At 36.5% G+C, this 20806-nt stretch overlaps 2 protein-coding genes across 3 annotated transcripts; both read right to left on the reverse strand.

The window, feature by feature from the left end:
- Positions 1-158: 158 nt before the first annotated feature.
- Positions 159-5646, reverse strand: LOC117989224 (uncharacterized). Of its 2 annotated transcripts, XM_034976560.2 has the most exons (8): positions 5519-5646; positions 4784-4864; positions 4578-4705; positions 4060-4302; positions 3325-3529; positions 2677-2828; positions 2047-2256; positions 159-1256 (listed from the first exon to the last, which is right to left on the reverse strand). In XM_034976560.2, exons 1-8 carry the CDS (start codon positions 5568-5570, stop codon positions 1077-1079), a joined length of 1251 nt encoding a protein of 416 aa, XP_034832451.2. In that variant the 5' UTR covers positions 5571-5646; the 3' UTR covers positions 159-1076. The 2 variants fall into 2 exon arrangements, with proteins under 2 accessions (XP_034832451.2, XP_069359300.1); XM_069503199.1 differs by lacking the exon at positions 5519-5646 and having other exon boundaries at positions 4784-5133.
- Positions 5647-5689: 43 nt separating this feature from the next.
- LOC117989223 (uncharacterized) lies at positions 5690-20356 on the reverse strand. Its single transcript, XM_034976557.2, has 13 exons — positions 20282-20356; positions 19627-19834; positions 12207-12367; positions 10989-11120; positions 10048-10227; positions 9464-9841; positions 8684-9365; positions 8301-8431; positions 7876-8034; positions 7614-7792; positions 7405-7537; positions 7187-7301; positions 5690-7067 (listed from the first exon to the last, which is right to left on the reverse strand). Exons 1-13 carry the CDS (start codon positions 20339-20341, stop codon positions 5710-5712), a joined length of 3876 nt encoding a protein of 1291 aa, XP_034832448.2. The 5' UTR covers positions 20342-20356; the 3' UTR covers positions 5690-5709.
- Positions 20357-20806: the final 450 nt, after the last annotated feature.

A 20806-nucleotide genomic window follows, 5' to 3' on the forward strand; every position in this document is an offset into this window, starting at 1 on the left:
TTTAGAACAGCGTTTTGTACCTAACTATTATTACCTAGAGAGTACCATCTTTCTCTTATCATGTTATTTTTGAAGAATAATAAATATAATTTTTAATAATGTGCCTTGTCGATTTACTTAGAAATAATACTTACAATAAAACACATTAAATATTTTTTATTATTTTATTTACGAAAACATTCAAGAGATAAAATATCGGTGTACTATAAGGGTCCCTACAAGTACATAATATTAATTTAAAGCTAATGAATAAGTATTAATTTTACAAAATTGGTGAAAAATACTCTTCTGGTTTCACGATCACTCGAAAGTTTTCGAAAGTTTTTGGGGTTTGATAAAAGTATTCTTAACGGTTCTTTTTAAATTCTGGTTAAGTAGTTACTTATAACGTCTGGTATTGAAGCCTACTTAGCTACCACCAAAGTTACTTTCTATAACAATTTTTAGAAAAAAATTGAGCTACGTTTTACCTAATTATTTAACATTCTACGTTGGTTCAGAAGTTTTAGGTATGCGTATATTTATTTTTATATACTGCCGAACTTTTCCTATTCTAGCATGAAACATCACGCTGGAATTTTATGTTACACCAGCAATAGCCGTCTGTTTTGGCACAATTAAACGATCCATTATTATATTATCCGTTATACCTACCTACATTATTTTTTGATTCCGTATTATGTGAATTTTATAAATCTTTTTATTCATATTCTTTTAGAATGCTAATTTTGCTAATATTATTATCGTCACTAAAAATGCACCGTCTAATTGTACCTACCTGTCTACTTTATAGACTGCGGTACCAAACTAAGGATCTTCAATGAAAGAACTAAATCGTACACCATTTGTCTAGAGTTTAGTAGGTACGTAACAAGAACTCTTTCTTCATCGAAATCTTTAAGAGCGATCACGCACTCTTCCGATCCGAAAGCGTGAAAATACGGATATAAAAATATCTACGTCATTATGTCATAAGCTACCATACAAATAGTTCTATGACTACTTCGGAATGTATTTTCACGGACTCGGATCGGATGAGTGCGTAACCGCCCTAACTCTTTGTATTTAAACCTTCTCTAATAAGCTTCTTCTTCTTCCTTCAGACGTAGTATATCGGATTTATTCATGAAATAATATGATGGTTGACGCCCTTTGAGGTCTTTAAGGACTCGCTTAGCGCCCGCTTGGATCAGCAAGTGACTTAATGATTCCATCTTATTGACTCCCATTGCGTAGTGTAGAGGAGTACGTTCCAGCTGTAACGGAAATAATAACTTAATTTATACTTTCATGGCTAAAGGTTTAGAGACTTCGAAATAATGCCTTTTCAGTCTTATCAGTTGCTTTAACGGTGAAGGAATATATCGTGAGGAAAGCTACATGCATTAGAGTTCTCCATAATGTTCTCAAAGATGTGTGAAGTAAGTATGCAAATCCGCACTTGGCCAGCGTGGTGGTCTGGTGGACTAGCAGGTCTAAACCCTTCTCATTCTGGGAAAGACTTGGTCAGAATGGTGGGACGGTTATGGGTTGAGATGTTGATGATCAAATAAACTCTTAAAAATATATCTTGTTCTTTGCACCTATACAGGTCCTTGGATTCCCCGTATCAATGCGACAGTCCCCGATATATTGTGATAGGTACAAATTTTACAGTTCCGTGCTATTACTTGTGACTGCCAGATACAACAGGACTTTCCTGACTGGAATTAGAGTAGGTTCCTAGGTGGATGCTACGTTTATGCATCTCAGCGATTCAATAGCAGATTATGTGCATCGGAGTCTCGACAGAATCCTGACATATTCTGCAGATATCTGTGCCCTGGAGCTTAAGGTTGTAAAGTACGCGGCCGAAAGTAATGTACATTGGCCTTTAGAATGACATTTCGGCTTTGTAAAGTGTTGTCTCTGTCGCTCATACCTATATGACGTTTTGTCGGTCTCAACGACAAGGACAATGCTATACAAACCTACTATCTCCTTCTAAAGGTCGATGTACATTACTTTCGGCCGCGTACCTACTGTACATGTGTACATAACACTTACATTATCCCCGAGTCGAAGCAGCTCAACGCAGTTTTCAGCCAAGTAAGCCACGATGTCTTCATGCTGGGCTAGTACAGCTACATGGAGCGCGTTTCTGCCGAACGTGTTCTGTGCTCGAGCGAGCGTGCGACCACCTTCAGCTTTCACCAAGTCCTGCACTGCGGCCAGGTCTCCTCGACGAACTGCGCCGTGAAGAGTTTCTCTTGACTCCTGGGTTATACAAAGTACACAAACTATTACAATGATACGTAGTTGCGTAGTTTTTAACGTCTGGTCAGTATTTCATTCTACACATTATATCTTTTCACACATATACTTAGTTTCAACTCTTAGAGTAGGTACCTCCTTATACGGTATTTTAAGGTAGGTTACTGCAGATGGCTGCTGTGGTTTACAATTTATCGTCTCTGGTCCTCATCATTTATTTAAAATGGGTTTTAAATAAAGTTCATGCATTCTGCTAACGAGCTCTTATACGCTCAATCTCATCATAATGGAGTTCCTTTAGAATATCGTTATTCTAAGGAATATTCCATTTCAAGCAAAAAAACGGGGATTCGAGAATTAGGATAGATTTTACAACTTTCATGATGATAAAAGTCAAAAGATAATTGGGTTACTTTTAATTACTTCAAAAGAAGGTATCGATGTTAGCAAGTTGATCATTTCGTCGTCACCGCGCTGCGCTACCACTTCTGATATCGGTACGCCTTCTTCGTCTACCACATCGAGAATATGGTCGTATCCTTGAAGAAGCAGCTCCATTATCTTATCAGTTTTCCCTGTAACATATTGGGCATTCATCGACTGGAATTGTAACCAGAATTTTGAGACGTCGCGTATAATTTTTGCCAAAATTAAGCGTATGTAACAAAAGTATCATCATCATCATCATCATCATCATCATCATCATCATCAGCCTGTGGAGGTCCACTGTTGGACATAGGCCTTCCCTAAAGAGCGCCACCACACCCGGTCCTCAGCCTTCCTCATCCAGCCACTTCCCGCCAGCCTCTTTATATCGTCGGTCCATCGTGCTTATTATATTAAATATATATTAAAATGCTTAGCAAAAAAACTAACAGCGGACGTGGATTTCACGAATTTTGGAAGACCTTCTATTTAATAGTTTCTAAGAAATAATTTATTTTTGACACAGTCATCATCCCAATTCATACAATGAGGTATACTTAGTAGTACAGAGAACTTGAAACTTGGAGCTAAGTACAATATTGACGTGACGGAAATATCCGTAGGACTCTTGTTACTTGTAGGTACCTCTAGCAGCCAGATGCAAAACCCATCGGTCGATTTCAGTAGTGTTTTCCAACACATTGGCTTGTATGGAGACATCTCGAGCAGTGCGGTACAATTCATCTCTATACCCAAGGCTTACGTCTGATTCTTGCAACAGTTGGAATAACGCATTGTTGGTGTGAGTTCTTGCTGCTGCGAAATGTAGCATGGATTGTCCATGTTCATCCTGCATAGAAAAGAGGATAAGTTGTTGAACGATGTTGAAATTAGGTTATTTTCCTTTTTGCACGCAATATTATTATGGATAAAATATACAAGATGAAGTGTCATTTGGAATCAACCTCGATGATAGAAGCCAGTCGCCTAGCTAATCTGTTGGTAATGGAAACACTACCTATAGATGATCAACGATAGATGCTAAGAGCTAACTAGATAGTTCTTGTCAACACTTGTGGAGGGTCAACATTTGTTACGATAAACGCGCACGGGGAGACAATTCGACTTTCTTGTGTAATTTGTCTCGTAACTCGTTATGCTATGAAAGGGCTACTCATAGATTAATTATTGGTATTAAGTACTACTGAAATAAAAATTTCTTTTGGTATTGAACGCCCAAAGAGCCCAAAAATGTCAAATGGGTACGACATGTTGTCCACGGTCACAGCCTTCTTTATGTAAGACAATAAAGAAGGCTGTGCCACGGTCCATGTTATAGCTATCTTCAATTTTGCCTTTTAATCAATTTTGCTATCTTACCCTGTTAGCACTGCTGAATGCTGCTTCTGGCGCATCGGGGCTGGTATCCTGGTTCGAGTCCACAGCAATCACCTCTATGGGCCGCCGTGGACGCGTGGCAGTTCGTGTGACAGTGCGTGCGGCCGTGCGAGCTCTATCATCTATTGCCTTTTCCATAGATGGTTCTTCCACATCCTCGTGATCCAGTGGGAGTTGTTCGTTGTCCGCTTCGGGCGTCTCTTTTGTTACTATTATACTCGTTTCCTATTTAAAATATTTAAAGTCAGTAGTTCGGCTGATAGGCGGTCTAATTATTACAATATCGGATGCCGATCTGATATCGATCATTCAATAAATATTTGACCTTAGTTCGACACGATCGTTATCCCCCATATTATGTAAAGAAAAGACATATTAAATAAACATACGCTAATATTAGTAGAACTTTTGACAACTTTCAAACTAATAATAACCAGAAAACAATGAATAAATAATTTACAATAACAACAAAATATATATATAGGTAATAAAGCGGTCACCTGTGTTCCCAATCGAGTTTTCTCTTGTTCGGGAAAATTATGAAGAAACGTCGCGAGGAAAGCAACTGGATCCTTTGGTTTAACGTTAGCCACTTCGGTCAGACCTTTGATCAAAGGATCGCCGAGTGCTGCAAAAATAGAATTCGGTTCATCGCTCTCGTACTGAAATATATTGTTTTCCATTTTACTTGGTAAAAACTGCTTACACTGAGCGAGGTATCTGCCTTCTTCGGTGTGAAAGATGGGAATGTCCATATGGCCGTTAGCGACGTGGTTCATACCTGAAACTATTTAATTATTCATTAAGCTGGCCTTCGACGTAGGTAATAACGCGAGACGTTCAAAAGAAAGCTCGTGTTTGCAGGTACGTATAGCTAACACCTGCACGGCTCGAATGAAGTGGATATTAAAAACCCCTAAAAATAAATTCATTATATTTTATTTACACTGTGTATGGGATTCCCTACTATATTATCATTACCATCGGAGTTTTATATCATTTATCTACGGATTGCTACGCGTACGTATATTACTTGTGCCCTTCAAGAAAAAAGAAATATAGAAAAAATCATCTTCCGATAACGGAAATAACGAAAAAAATCCTACCTAATAGGTAAATACTGTTGAATTTTGCTGAAAAAAAGAAAAAAATCGTAGCGTACTTTACCAACTCCGTATAAACTACCTGTAAATGCCTATACAGACCTGAACAAAATAAAAGCAAGACTTAAAACAATAAAACTTAATAAGGTGAAACAGCTACGTACAATTGAGAGACAAAGGTGCCTTGTGCTGCATAGTGCTTTAGAATTTACAAAAGCGTTAGCTGTTATAAAATTGACGGTGATGAAGCGATTGCTTAGTAAACACGTCACTCAATAGAAATGTTCACACGAACACGGTAGCTTTCTACGAACACGTAACATTTAGTAGATACTGACCTAAGCTTTTGTTGAATATTTTATTTAAACAAAAGATATCCTTTGGCCGCATATTCCTCACAGAGCACCTTTGTCTTGTCAATATTTCATCAAAAAGTAGGAAAAGAAAAAGAAAAAATATATATAGTGCTTTTACAACTATTACTACATACTATACTTATATAAATATTGTTTAAAGGAACTATTCGTTTTTAATTTTTTATCTTTTCTACGTCATGAATATCAGCCAAGCTGCTTCTTTTTCTTCGGAATATATTGCTCAGCATGGTCGTTATGTGAGCGGAACTTTGCATGGATAAATCTTTTTCTAGGTGTAAAAGATTAGAACTTGCCGTAGCAAAATCGTTGAAACAACTTGATTCGGTTAAGCTTAAGCACTGGTAGTTGCTTATTCTAGCTATATCCGTACTTAACGTTTCTCTGTACTGCAATCCCCTCACAGCACACAAGTGCTTTATATTATCTGTATCCTTCGCCAGCCCTGGAAAGTTTACTATTAGACTAAAACGTATACCAGCTCCTAAGAATGTTGGCCTGTTCGATAAATGACCGAGCTTGTCATGAAACACAAAATCAAGTTTTTCATGTAGATACGTCATAATGTACGATAATTTGCTATATGTGAGACCAATTTCTCCCGGAGCATCAGCCGGCGTCGATGTTACGACCCGTAAATGATCGTGAACGTTAATCCAAACCGCCACAGTTTTATCGTCGCTCACAAATACTCCGCGACCATAAGGCCATTGCTTTCCGTGAAGACGATTGCAATCATCGATTTCATCTCTGTCACAGAGAGGAATTAATACACCCGATGCAGCTAAAGCAGCGCCTATTTCAGATGGTTTTTCCAATATTTCATTAAGAGTATAATAGGAGCCTCCTTTTTGGTCAGATTCGGGGCTTAATTGTTCAATAATTCCAGAAAACTCTTCTCTCATCAAAACTGTTGTTATTATTCTTTCAATATTCTCTAGTTTTCCAATCTTAAGGTTTAACGGCAATTCAAATCCATCTAAATTCCTCGAACACTCCATTGTACCTGATAGTACAAACTCATCGCTTGTATCAATATTTAATTCAATTAATGGTTCAGATGATTCTGACAATGGTGGGTTTTTTACAAAATCTGAAACAGGATGTTGTGGCAAGTCTGATTGAATATTAATATTGTGAAGATCTTTTATTAGCGGTGTCATAAACTCTGTAAACACTTCATACACGTAGTAATCTGGAGCTGTAACTCCACCGGGGAAATCTTCCTCTACAATCTGTACAACGTTTTTGTTATCCGGAATTTTTTTAACAGCTGGCCATATCACATCGAATAGATTATGGTCAAGTTTTGTAATTCTAAATTTGATCAAATCAAATATCTGTCTTTTAAGGAATCTTCCTAAAACATGAGATGGTGTTGCTTTGTTCGATGATGCAGATAGCGGCGTTCGTGTCGGTCTAGCTGATGCAAGTAGCCTGTAGCACCGTTCCAAAGTGTCTAGTGCCTCAGGTATATCCAAGACACGCCGGGACGAGACGTGATCTTCTGGTACTGTACATATTACATTATAATAAAAAGATCTTTACGTAATTTTCAATAACTTTTTAGACATTAAAACTAAATAATTTTACATCACTTTAATAAAATTAATTATTCTATGAAGTACTTACCCTGATCGGAGAACATTGTCTGAGCCTTCTCTTCACTTATTCCGAAATCTGATAATAATTGTCTGAATGGTAGTAGAGACGGGTTTTTGTAATAATCTTCAGCAGAGCGTCCAATCTTAAAATAAACATTTGCAGTTGCAACATTATATATTTATTTATCTATAATTACTGTAAATAATGGAATTATAACAAATGGGAAATGACAAACATGATCTTACATCATCCAAATCTTTAGAATTAGCCCCCAATTGTTGTAACAAGTTGTAATAGTGCCCGTTGTCTGGTAATACTGCTGCAAAATGTAAAGCTGTTCTTCCTTCGAAGTCTACTGCAGATAATGTTTCAGGAAATCTAAAAGGACGTTTATAATTAAACAAATAATTCTAAATATGGCATGATATAATTCAACTTCATTGTAACTAGTTACCTTCCTCCTAAATATTTAATTATACTCGTTTTTCCATGTATCGTAGCTACATGTAAGGGAGTAGCGCCATTGGCTGAAATGGGGTCTCGAGCGATTGCGAATTTTCTGCGGTCTAAAGCTGCTTGCAAATCTCTTATGTTACCATCTCTGGCTGCTATGTGAACTCTATTTATTTTTTGCTGCAATCGAAATTAAATCGAGTATGAATATATGATTTCATTTTTAAGAATTTTATATTATTTTTAGGTACATGAAATATTACCATGTAATTTGGTACATTATCTAAAAAAGCTTGTAACTCAACATTGCCAGATCGTCTGCCAATCAATCTAGCTCCTTCTCCGTTTAATACTAACGTAGCTAACATTTCCATATTTGCTGTATTTATTAAGTCTGTGACTTCCGGATCGATTTCATTATCCTGTGTAGGTAAACATGTGTTAAGTTATTAAAATTCTAAATATTTAGGAAAGTCGTGTGAGGCATTCGCGGACTATGTCAACATGTACTCTAAGAAGCTAGCAAATTAATCTAAGACTTTGAGTGTTGAGGTGTACGTGAGGTATTTGAGGTGCTTTGTTCGTTCTAAACTAATAACACCACAAGGAAGGTTTTTATTGAGTTGACTTATTACCTTTAAATTCATGACGAATTTTGATTTTTTATGACATATTATTGTGTACTTACTACAACATTATTGCTGTGAACTGAGTTGTTTCTTTGAGTTATACTAGCGTCTTGTGTTTCTTGTTCAGCTTCACTGCTAATAATACCTTCTATTAGATTTTCTGGAATATTTCTGCTGTTGGCGACGTTTCCTTAATTAGCAAAACAACCAAAAATATTGAACTAGTTAGGGACCCCCATACACATTATTTTATATTAATTAAAATGTAGTGGTTATATTTCATGTGTAGAGCCAGAAGAGGCATTAGGGCTACCTCTTTTGGCACTGCCGTTATTTTTTTCTAATGTAGCGCTTTTAGTGTAAATGTCACTATGCTCAGGTTGACAAATTCCTTGTATTTGTACATCGTCATCGTCTTCACTGTTATCATGATTAGTATTACCTTCAGATGTATCTCCTTCTTCTTGCTTTGTACATGTAATATTGGCTATTTCATTTCCGTTTGTACTTTTGTCATGGTCGTTTGAATCCTCGAGTTTAACTTCATCATTTTGACCATTCATTTGTTTACTATTATGATCATCATGGTTATTGCTTTCTAATTTTTCCTCTTTTGAATCACTTTCTTTCAAGTTCTCTTCATCTGATATTTTTAATGGACTATTATGTATACTTCCATGTGGTGTTTCTGTTTTATCAATATTTTCTTCTTCGATTGGATTACCGTTTTCATTTTCTTCATGATTGTCTTCACTTTTATTTTCATCTGTATTTTCTGCAAGTTTACTGTTTAGGATATCATTTTCTTTCATTTCCTCAGTTTCAGTACTCTCTAGTGCTGTCTCTTCAGCGTTTCCTTTTGAATTCTTGTGAATGTTTTCTTTTAAAACCCTATTTTGCTCATTATTTTCATTTTTCTCCTGATCTTGCACAGCATTTTCAATCTCGTTTCCCTCTTTTTCTGTCTCAACATTCTCGTTTGAAGTTTCTTCAGGGAAAAGTTCATGTGATACATTTTCTACGTCACCGTTATCAGTGGACACGTGTTTAGCATCTTCAATTTTCTCCTTAACCTTTTTCGTCTCCTCTTCTTCGTAACTTGCTTCGTTAGGCTCAGTGGTTTCCTAAAAGTAAAAATATGATTCATGCAAATGCTTTTTGCTTGAAAGCAATGCAAATCAATTAAAACGACATCCGCAATAGTGTAACATGCGAAGCTCACCTTAGTATTTTGTGTATGATCTTCCCTAGGTTCGTTATTGCTTACATTTTGTTTTTCACTATCATTCAAATCTGGTAAATCTCTAATCAACTCATGCGTGCTACTATTTTTCAGTGATGCTATTTTATTATTTTCTACGCTATCCGTTATTGTACTTGTGTTGTTTTTTGAGGAAATATTTTCACTCGAAACCTTTAAATTTTTCTTTCTAATCTTTTTAGTATTTAGTTCTCCTATGAATTCGGTATCTAATATTTTCCAGTCCCATGAAGGTGGGTACGTACTCGAAGGAGTTCTTGGCGCCTCAGGCAATACTTTCATTAGATTTTTATCAATATCTTGAGTCCTATTGATATAATAAGCTGGGGTTTTATTTTTCTATAAAATAAAAAGTATTGTTACCTCAACCTAAATGCCCAATTATTTCTTAAAAATACTTAAGTGAAGTGCGTAACATTTTTACGTAATAAATATCGTTAGAATCAATCATAAGCGACGATAAAGAAGAGTGTGGATTTTTTTTATTATAGAGTGTGGATTATGAAAAATGTATGCCTAGATGTATTAAACACTAATACACTTACATTATCAACAGCGCTTTCGTCAGCTCCTGCGCCAATAAGAGTATTGTAAGTATGTTGGTCGTCCTTTACGACCGCAGCATAATGCAAAGGTGTTCGTCCATCGTTATCAACATCGCTGATCCCTTGGGGGTATCTTTCTATGATATACTTCAAAATACCACCATGACCCAGGCCGGCAGCCTGAGAAAATAATGGTTAATCGATTTGGGAATAACACCTAAAGCCTACTCATATTTTTTTATGAACAGACAGGATAAGTCGGGCAAAACAGAAGGTTAGGAAGAAACGACATCAGCTGATAGTCGATAAATGATAGTCAATATGAACATGAATTATTTATTTTTACATGAAGTAAATATAGCGTACCTATACAATATCATGCTGCATTGTAAATTTGGCATATCTACTTAACCATCTAGTGCCAGAAGGTATATAAAAATTAACGAAAACTGGTAAAGTGTGTCATATATAGTGGTCTGTGGCAATATGACACGCATGTAGGAGTCCATGGTCAAGAGTCAAAAAGAAAACAAGAACATATTGTAAAAAATCGTTTTTGTTAGAATTTTTGCCTAATATAGGGTGCTGTTTGTTACAATATGTTTACGCAGACCAACTACGTACACTAGGATGTTAATTCTTATTTATCTCACAATAGTCATAATAATTAATTAATTTATAATTTAATACCAAGTGCTAATATAATAATAGTGCAATTCTTCATTTGAGATGATGATGATAGATAGATAAAAAAAATATTTGTTGACGAACCTTTTACAATTAAAAAAAAAGTACGATTAATCGTCAAATAAATAGGGTTTCCCACTCAGCACGAAGCCGCAGCAAGCTGCTGCGCTACTGGTATTCAGGAGGAACCTTAAAGTGTTTATTAAGAATCTATGAACTAAATAATTAGATATTATTTTTGTAATACAACATACTTTGTGCATAGCTGTCATGTTGTTAGCATCCCTGCTGGATAGAGCCTGAGGTGGTACCGGATCGCTGGTTAATTTCAAAAGTCCTTCCAAATCGTTTTGAATAACAGCACTGTGGATGTCGCGTATCGTATTCTGTAAAACCGAGTGGATATTGAAAACTACAGTAGGTAAGGTAAGTACACACTAAAATGTAATTTTTTTAAACAAAACAATAAAAACCGACTCCAACGCCGTACCACAAACACTAAAAATTAAAAATAATTTAATTTATTACCGAATATTATTATGTATACATGTTAAATACCTACTTCTATAATAATATATTTTGGAGTCGGTGCCAATTAGCTTATTAGCTACGCAAATCATCTATACTTCATATTTTTTTTAGACTCCACAATGGCGCACCTTATTGGCACCGACCCCAAAAAATATTATTATATATAGAACTAAGTATATTAACTCTTGTATACATAATATATTCGGTTATAAATTATATTAATCAAAAATTTTAGTAAGTTATTGAAGTCGGTTTTTTTATATAAAAAAAATGTATTTTTAGTGGCCCCATGTATTAAAATATGCTATGCTATGCCTGGTTAAAAGCCCTGTTGACTTATGACTAACACCTGATCGCGCGCAATTTGCTCTTATCCGTTGAGGAGTTCCACTATCTATCTTCGAAGATGTTCATCCAGGTTTTTACCAAATTTATATTACCTGGGAAGTATACCATTTCAAACCAAAAAATATATTATATCCATTCGGTCCAGGCGTCTTCGAGTAATCGGGGAACATACATAAAAATTAAATTAAAAAAACAGAGATTCCGACGAATTGAGAACCTCCTCCTTATTCAATCAATAAAAGGAACGTGCACTAGGAATTCCCTTTTTATTCAACTTCTCTTATCATGGGGCAGTTAATATAAAAATAGTTATTTCTTAAATGAATGATTTACTCAGACTAGAAGACTTGGTGAAATTCTAGTAAAAAAAATAAGCTTTGCACCATGTATCGTGTTATGATTCGACCACTTTAATATCAAAATAATTTTGTTTGCGACAGGTGGACAAGCATGATTCAAAACAATTCCTAAGTCGATAGCATAAGTTATTATTGAAATAAGCAGCTGAGATAGACAGACAGATCACTACGGTTCCTTGTTACCATTTTAGTCAGAACCCTAAAGACCACAATGAATTTAGTGGAAGCTCTTACCATAATATAAGGCACAGCTTCAAGGAACTTCTTGACTACGGGCTGGCTAGATACTTCACTGAGCAGCCTGGCTCCCTGTCCCTCCCACACCACTCGCTGCAAGCGGCCCATGTCGCACTCATGGCACCATATCCGAATGTTGTGCCGCTTGATTACCAACCCTACAAAATAAATATGCATAAACAACATAAAAAGTATACCGGCAGTGTATATAATTCTAGATGAAATCAAACGAGTTGCAGGGAACCAATAGATTCAAGTGACACGCGCAAGACTATTGTGCATAGAAGTCGCTACGAGACATACTTAATGTGTGCACTTTTGCAGCTGTGAACAGCTATCGCCTATCGATGATGACATCGCAATGTAGGGCCCGTTGGTGTAGATAACAGTAGGGACAGACTGAGATATTATCTTAACAATAAATTCGCGGTCTACGCAATTTTTAGGGTTCCGTACCTGAAAAGGTAAAACGGAAACCTTATAGGATCACTTTGTTGTCTGTCTATCTGTCGGTCTGTCAAGAAACCTACAGGGTACTTCCCGTTGACCTAGAATCATGAAATTTGGCACATAGGTAGGTCTTATAGCAGACATTAGGGGAAAAATGTGAAAACCGTGAATTTGTGGTTACATCACACAAAAAAAATTAAATTGTGGTCATGAACTAATAATTAGAATTTTCTATTTTCGAAGTAAGATAACTATGTTAAGTGGGGTATCATATTTTATGAAAGGGCTTCACCTTTGCAATCTAAAACAGATTTTTATTTATTTTTATGCATTATAGTTTTTGAATTATCGTGCAAAATGTCGAAAAATTACGACTGTAGTTATGTAGTACGGAACCCTCGGTGCGCGAGCCTGACTCGCACCCGGCCGGGTTTTTTTTTCTTTTAAAATCAACAGATGTTCAATCAACTAATGATGTTTTCCATCATTCTGTATTCTGTACCGGGCAGACCTGTGTTTTCCTGGTAGGTACTATCAATCGATTAAAAAGTTCAAGGTAAAGTGGCCAACAATAGGGGAAACAGGTGATAAGTAAATATAGCAAACATTACAGATTTTCTAATCGTCTCGATAGACTTTAATTTTCCGAAAATTAGGTAGGTATTAGGCACAAATGATCATAGTTACCAAGTAGGTATCTACTAATTTTTAAGCAAAGTAAAATAATTTATTAAGTTAAATTTTTACGCTTTGTAAATGTTAACTTAGTCAGCACATCTGTCTAGTGTTTCTGCGTCCTATAACATTGCTGAAGGTCATGACCCCTTTCACATAATGATGGAGGATTTCTTGGGGGAATAATGCGGTGGGCTCCATAATCTTTTACGTAGGTCTAATTACTGAAGGAGTAATTTTTTACGAACTATACTAATTTTTCATCGAAAGTAGTTGTAGGTACGTATTTTCAGCATCGACGCTCATCGACGCCATTGATTTCCGTCAATTTGGTCCGCGTCACTCTCGACACATACGATTAGTTGATTGTCCTCGATATTCAAATCGATTCATGTTACAGTTATTGTATAAAGCTGGAGATTGACTTTAACATTTTGGTATGTATCGAGTTTTTGTAACTCAAACCGAAGACTGATTTCTAACGTTAGTTTGTAATGTATCATTTTGTGGTCCACTCGACTGTCGGTTGTTTCGCGTGTTCCCTTTGAGTGTTACAGTACGGTCTGCCATTTTGAGTAAAAATGGAGCACAATTGAGCCAAGAGCACGAATGATAAGTTACAAACATACGCTACAAGTCAGTCTGTGTCGCCGTATTGTACGTTGATCGCCCCTAATGGTACATTACAAACTAACGGTACAAGTCAATATCCAGCTATATGAGGTACAGCTCAAAAAAAACTAGTAGATAGCCAGTAGCCTTCCCTTCCCTTCTGGTAGAAACCGCAAAAGTAGGCCCCGAAAGACGAACTCGAGTAAGTATCACTTTTATATTATCTATGTGGGCAGAGTTTTTAGGTCTAAGTACACTGAGGTGGAACCGGGTTATGATATTATATTATAGTGTTATGACAAAAAGTAAAATAATTCAAATGTCTTTCTGGAGAGGATTTTTTTTAGGTTAGGTTAGGTTTTTAGGTAAGAAAACAAAAAAAAACAATTTGCATAGGTACTTAGCCTTGATAGAATAAAACAAATGCATCGTTGATGCAACTATAGAAGTACACTACTATGATGACCTGTAAATCCTGTAATTCCTAATAATCCGATTGGCTTCGTAGTTTATAGTGTAAGGCTTACGAATACTTGTATCAATGCAAAAAATAAATTATATTATACTTATTAGGGAATCCGTAACTCAAACGGAAAAAGGTACCCTTATAGGATCACTTCGTTGTCTGTCTGTCTGTCTGCCTGTCCGTCTGTCATGTCTGTCAAGAAAACCTATAGGGTACTTCCCGTTAACCTAAAATCATGAGGCAGGTAGTTAGTTCTTATAGCACAAGTAAATTTTGTGGTTACATCTGAAAAAAAATTACAATGTGTTCATGAACAAATAAGCTCTTTACCTGTAGTACATTCCAACAGATTTTTATGCTTTTTAATAGTTTTTGATTTATCGTGCAAAATGTCGAATAAAATACTCAAATAGTCGGTGCGCGAGTCTGATTCGCACTTGGCCGGTTTTTTATTCATAATGTAAGTTTGACTGTCCCTATTCTAAGAAGGGCAGCCATTCGTAAATTTTATTAGGGTACCTACATAAAGGAATTAAAAAAATAAAATCATAAAAACCAAAAGAAAGCCAATGGCTTTTTAATTTTTTTATCAGAATCATGTCACACTCATGTTTGCTTTTTAGATGCGTGTTCTATACAATTAGAGATTTGAATCTAAACTTTGAAGGGTCATTTCATCTAACTAAACCCGAGTGAACTTAAGCTCAAGGTTAGGTCTATTATTAACCTCTTTGATTATACTCTACAAAGCACAGATATATGTATACCTACAGATATGGAACTAACGTGGCCACTATAGTCCCTCTCGCTCAAGCAGATGTACTTGGTTGTGAAATGTTATTCCTTCTATTTTACATTCGCTTCGGCTATTGTGGATTAATATACTGCAATCCACTATTGCACAAAAACTTCAAAAAAAATATGTATTCAAAACCCGGTGTTAAAAAGTTGACGGAGTTACACCACCGCGCCTCAGAGATCTCTCTCCGATCGTGTCGGATTGCCATCCCATTTGACTAGGAGAGAATATCGAGTAGGTACACCTGTGTTTGCTCAAATACTTGTGCACTATATCTTCTGCGGAGTTGACTAGTCTTCGATTGGCTGTCGTGGCTGTAATTCGGTTAAGAGAACATTATCTTTACTATATTATTAAGGCCAAATTGTTGTGCAATGAAGGTCGCAGTCAGGTTACCTGGTGTTCAGACAGACACGTTGTTAATATTTAATGACGCGCCACGGATCGATCGCACATACCCAACAGACCTACACGATAGACATTTATTATCTGGGTATTGACTATTAATTTATGGAAGTTAATAGGCCATGAGGCCTTCAACTGTAGCCGACAGTACCAAATGAAAGTTCTGAATCTGAAAATCTGAATTAGTACTCAGCAGCAATATTTTTTGTTTTATAACAAGTTAGACAATTAAAGCTAGATATACTCGTACCTACTTGTAAAAAGCTTTTTAAAAAAAATATCACTTGCTTTAACGGTGAAGGAAAACATCGTGAGGAAACTGCATGCCTGAGAGTTCTCCATAATGGTCTCTGTGTGTGTAGTCTGCCAATCCCAATCCGCACTTGGCCAGCGTGGTAGACTATGGCCAAAACCCTTCTCACTCTGAGAGGAGACCCGTGCTCTATAGTGAGCTGGCGATGGGTTGATCATGATGAAAAAGCTTTTTAGATATAGACAAATTATATTATTTTGGTGTTGAATAATATTTTCAGAACTTTCAAAAACATTGCTGAATGAAGCAACAAGTTCGCGTGTTTGGCGGTCGGAATTATTACCGCGATTAGCATAAGCGGTTTTCTAAAACACCCAAAACAATCGAAAATGTGCTATCCATCAAGATCTGATCAAATGCTATATTGGATTGAAAATAACTAACAATGTTATCACTTTCTTATTAAATTGAGGTAATATAGGTACTGGGCTAAATTGAATTTTATAATCACGTAGCTCAATACTTACAGCAGTGAAGGTCAACATGATTACTTCGGTACCTACTTTATTTTAATTACCTATTATTTTTAATTTTGACTTATGCTGGATATTAGCTGATGCCCGCGACTTCGTCCACATGGATTTAGGTTTTTAGTTTTTAGTCGTTAGTCGGGGAACTCTTTGATTTTTCGCGATACCAAGTAGTTTAATATAACTCTCCATATTTTTAACTATAACAATGCAAAAATCACGTCAATCGGTTGCTCCGTTGCGATGACGAAGGATAAACAAACAATCCAACATACAAATTACACACTTTCGCATTTATAATATGGGTAGTGATGAATAGCACCCCGTTGGGGTTATTAGGTTAGTCTTAGTTAATAAGGTATACCTACTTATTACCTGAGTGTTAGTAGTTTTAATAAAGAAAACAACGTAGTAGAACCAGAGTCACAGACAAAATCGACAAGGAGAGGCCAATGAGTTGCAACGCGGCGTTTAATTTAATTTAATTTAAAACAACTTTATTGTTACTAAAATTACAGAGAGTAAGAATACAGGATACACTTAAAAACAAAGGGCGACCTTATCACTAAAGTGATCTCTTCCAGGCAACCCATACTTAAGAACTTATAGAACTGTAAGACGGGGAGTCGCAATGTAGTTATAAATATATATATAAATAGATAAATATGTATGCCTATATATATAAATAGATATATAGGCATACATAAACATACACTCTAATAGGTACATACTATACAATATAATGTTATATAGTATAATATAATATATACATATATATAAATAATATATAAAATCAATGTAATGTAATTAAACAATAATACATAGCTAACTGTACATATTCTTATCGCAGAAAATCTACAGTGACAGATAGTGTTTCTTAACACGGTTTTTAAAGATCGCCAGCGATTTGGAGCGTCTTATTTCGACCGGAAGTGCATTCCACAGCGAAGCTGCTTTTACAGTGAATGATTCCGCGTAGCTATGCGTATTACATTTGGTCGCTTTAAGGGGACTCAGTTCGGTGCTTTCTTCATACAAACGTAGGAGGGAAATTACAACAATATTCGATATTGTACGCACAAAACTAAGAATTATATCGATTTATCTCGTCATTATCTAGGTTTATTGATATATAAAACATTGAAAAAAATATTGATTTAAAAGTTACGACGCTCAAAAGATTCCTATTTTAACACTAAATTAATGACAACTTTGGGCGTAAATAAATAAGATTAGGGATATGAAAATTCTAAAACAATTTATCAATAGACGTAGTTTATTTATTCATTAGTTGAAATAACTTTACTTTGCAAACATAAATTCAGCAGTTTTTTCTCAAAAATGCTTTTCCTAAACCCTTTTCGCGCGCTTGATTTCGGTGAAAATCATCGTGCCTCTCAACTTTCTCATACAATGTCAAGTGAAAAGCAAACATGTTATCCACGTGCGCTGCCAATTTCGGTCGAGCGTCCTGCGTCACCTTAAGTCGTAACAGGAACGCAGGCCGCGATTACGTTCAAAGGAGCTAAAGAATTTAAACTGATCTTTAAGGTAGGGTGGTGACCAGGGATTGCAGGGTGGCGGCGTTGCACTTGCATTACGAGTAGATATGGAAGCGGCAGCTTAGAGAGCCAGAGGATGTTGGGATTCTTAAATCTTATATTTTTTTAATTCATTATAGGCACACGTTTGACCACAACACCTGCAGATGGAAAGTGATGATATGGCCTAGGATTTGGCGCGTTTACCTAGAGATGCCTATTCACCCTTGTTTTAAAGATACCCGGATTAATCGCGGGAAAGTATTCCAAACCTTAGCCATGCGTATGAGGAATGGTGAACCAAAACGTTTCGTACGTGTAAATGAAATGAGGTTAGATACTGAAATAGCGATCCTACAAGGAAGACAGAAAGAAGGGAGGACAACTAGATTAGGAGACACGACGTTGCAATGTAACCCCCACTAGGTTGACAGACGGTATCAAACACGGAGAAGAGTCACTCAAGTCTACATCAAGTCAAGGATACAAAAATGTGGATTGTGGAAATCTCTACAAGATATTATGTCCAACTGTGACATCGGTTGAGACGAATGAACAAATGAACTTTCTAAGCTAAAACTAGCTTCAAATCGAAAGAAGAAATATTTAGGTTGGTACGTATGTTTGTAAAAGAAAATTTGTAATTCCGTGGTTCGGAATCAACCTTGAAGGTATAAGCACCTACGTAGTAAAGTAAATCATTGTCCGAAATGAAAAGTCAGTTAATATGACACGATAATGGGCGTGGCGTCAATTCCGTGAAAGGCCGTAAAGTATAATATTCATGACCACGCAACATTTGACCAAGCCTTTGAAAGCCAAGCCTTTTACATGACACAAAGATAAATAACCCATACTTACTAAGTAATATTATAATTACGATAGTGTGTCTATCTGTCTATGTGCTAACCGATTTTGAAAAAATATGTAAATAAGTGTACCTACCTAACTTGTAGCTACACTTATTCTGGAAAATTAAAGGATTCCCACGGGATTTTAAAAATACCCGTCAATAAAAAAGCATATTGGTAACATATTATACCGAAATATGTAGGTATCTGCGTGTAATGAAAAGTTCCAGGAAAATTCACAGAAAAAGTAAAAATTGGCTACGCGGGCTACGCGACGTAGCACTATGCATCGCCTATGCCCTCTAACTTTTCATGCGAGGGAAAAATGGGGAAAAGCGAATAGTTAAATGATCTATATGTCATACAATAAATGACCACTGAAAGAAATAAAAACAATTTAAGTATTATTGTTTCAAAAAAATCTATTAAAAAAATCAAAAAGAAAGACTCAACTTCAGAAATATATTCTATGGTAGGTATGGTATGTACTGTACATACATAAAAAAGAGGGAACTACCTAAACTCTATCAGGCTCTACTACTATTACAAAATACAAACTCTATTATAATCATTGAGAATTAATATATGTCTTGTATATAATCATGCCTAATACAATATGTAAATATAGCTTATGGTGAACATGGTAAATAAGTTTAGTTTAGTTTATTTTGTTACCTAAGTTATTTTGTTATATAAGACTTTGTTGCTGGAGACAAACTTCTATTAATTTATTTATTTTCACTAAAATTTGGAATAATGCCTTTTGTGTAGAATAATTAGAATTTTAAAGACATAAATTAAAATATGTAAGTAAACAGTTAAGTTAAGCACTCACCGGGCGGGTTGGCGTTGGGTCGGGCGGGCATGTCGGCGTCACGGGGCACTGTGGGCAGCGCGAGCAGAGTGCGCGTGGCGCGGTAGTGGGCCAGCGTGCGTCCGCCCGCGTCCCGCGCGCCCCGCGCCGCGCCCGCGCCCTCCAGCAGGGCTGCCGCCGCCGCCTCGTCGCGGCAAGCGGCGGTGTAATGGAGTGGAGTGCGACCCTCCTACCATTTCATCACCATCAACCAATCTACTACACTATTGAACACGTGTCTCCTCTCAGAATGAGAAAAGGTTTGGCTAAAGCCTATCACGCTGGCTAAGTGCGGATTGGTAGACTTCACACACTTTTCAGAACATTATGGCGAACTCTCAGACAATGAGGATTCCTCTCGATTTTTCCTTCTTCGTTAAAACAAGTGCTTAAAAGTTAAAATGCTTCGAAAAGTTTTAGGCGCGTCCCCAGAATCAAGAAATCTCGAAAAGCTGCCGAGACGTCTTAACTGATATGATAATGGAGTCGCTGGACACAAGCGACACAGCGTCGTGTTACATGCCAAATTTTAGCCCAATCCGTCCAGTAGTTTGAGCTGGGCGTTGATAGATCAGTCAGTCAGTCAGTCAGTCACCTTTTCGTTTTATATATATAGACATTACAGAAGAATCCTCACAGAGTCCCTTTGATGCACCAACTGAGGGTAGTTGTCGACGAGCCACGTCACGATATCCATGTAACTGTAGAACACCGCTTTGTGGAGAACACCGACGCCAGCTTCATCGAAGCACGCCACGTACTTGTGGCGATTATGATCGTGGTCTAACAGCTCCTGTATTGCCAAATAAAATTTAATAACATTGCTTATTGAAAAACATTACAATATTACTTAAGTATTATTTTAAGTGCCGTGTGATGACGGCAGATCACAATATTAGTTGTCACCAAACCTCCTCTTCCAGTGGGTGTCGTACGAAGCGACTAGTAAGTAACCAGTTGACAACAATGACGACGATGACGACGGTGATGATGATTTACAATAGACGCTTTTCAATATTATAATATTAATGGGTAAACTAACTGAGACTGAAAAATCAACGTGCACCTCAAACCGCTGGATGTTGAAATTTAAAAAACTTGTAGGTTCCTCTTGCAAATTATGTTGACATATTTTCAAAAAATATGACAACCCTAGTGTTAG

Source organism: Maniola hyperantus, chromosome 15 (assembly GCF_902806685.2).
Source record: "Maniola hyperantus chromosome 15, iAphHyp1.2, whole genome shotgun sequence".
NCBI classification, from domain to species: Eukaryota; Metazoa; Arthropoda; class Insecta; order Lepidoptera; family Nymphalidae; genus Maniola; species Maniola hyperantus.

What these genes read in the sequence shown, in the direction of transcription:
- LOC117989224 (XM_034976560.2), bottom strand. Translation starts at nt 5,570, where the DNA reads ATGCGGCCAAAGGATATCTTTTGTTTAAATAAAATATTCAACAAAAGC. An exon ending in AATATTCAACAAAAGCTTAG is followed by an intron (nt 4,865 to 5,518) that starts GTCAGTATCTAC and finishes ATAATTAAATAG; the next exon opens with TTTCAGGTATGAACCACGTC. An exon ending in AGGCAGATACCTCGCTCAGT is followed by an intron (nt 4,706 to 4,783) that starts GTAAGCAGTTTT and finishes CTATTTTTGCAG; the next exon opens with CACTCGGCGATCCTTTGATC.
- LOC117989223 (XM_034976557.2), bottom strand. Translation starts at nt 20,341, where the DNA reads ATGGATATCGTGACGTGGCTCGTCGACAACTACCCTCAGTTGGTGCAT. An exon ending in ATTAAATATTTAGGAGGAAG is followed by an intron (nt 7,538 to 7,613) that starts GTAACTAGTTAC and finishes ACGTCCTTTTAG; the next exon opens with ATTTCCTGAAACATTATCTG. An exon ending in GACAATGTTCTCCGATCAGG is followed by an intron (nt 7,068 to 7,186) that starts GTAAGTACTTCA and finishes TAATATGTACAG; the next exon opens with TACCAGAAGATCACGTCTCG.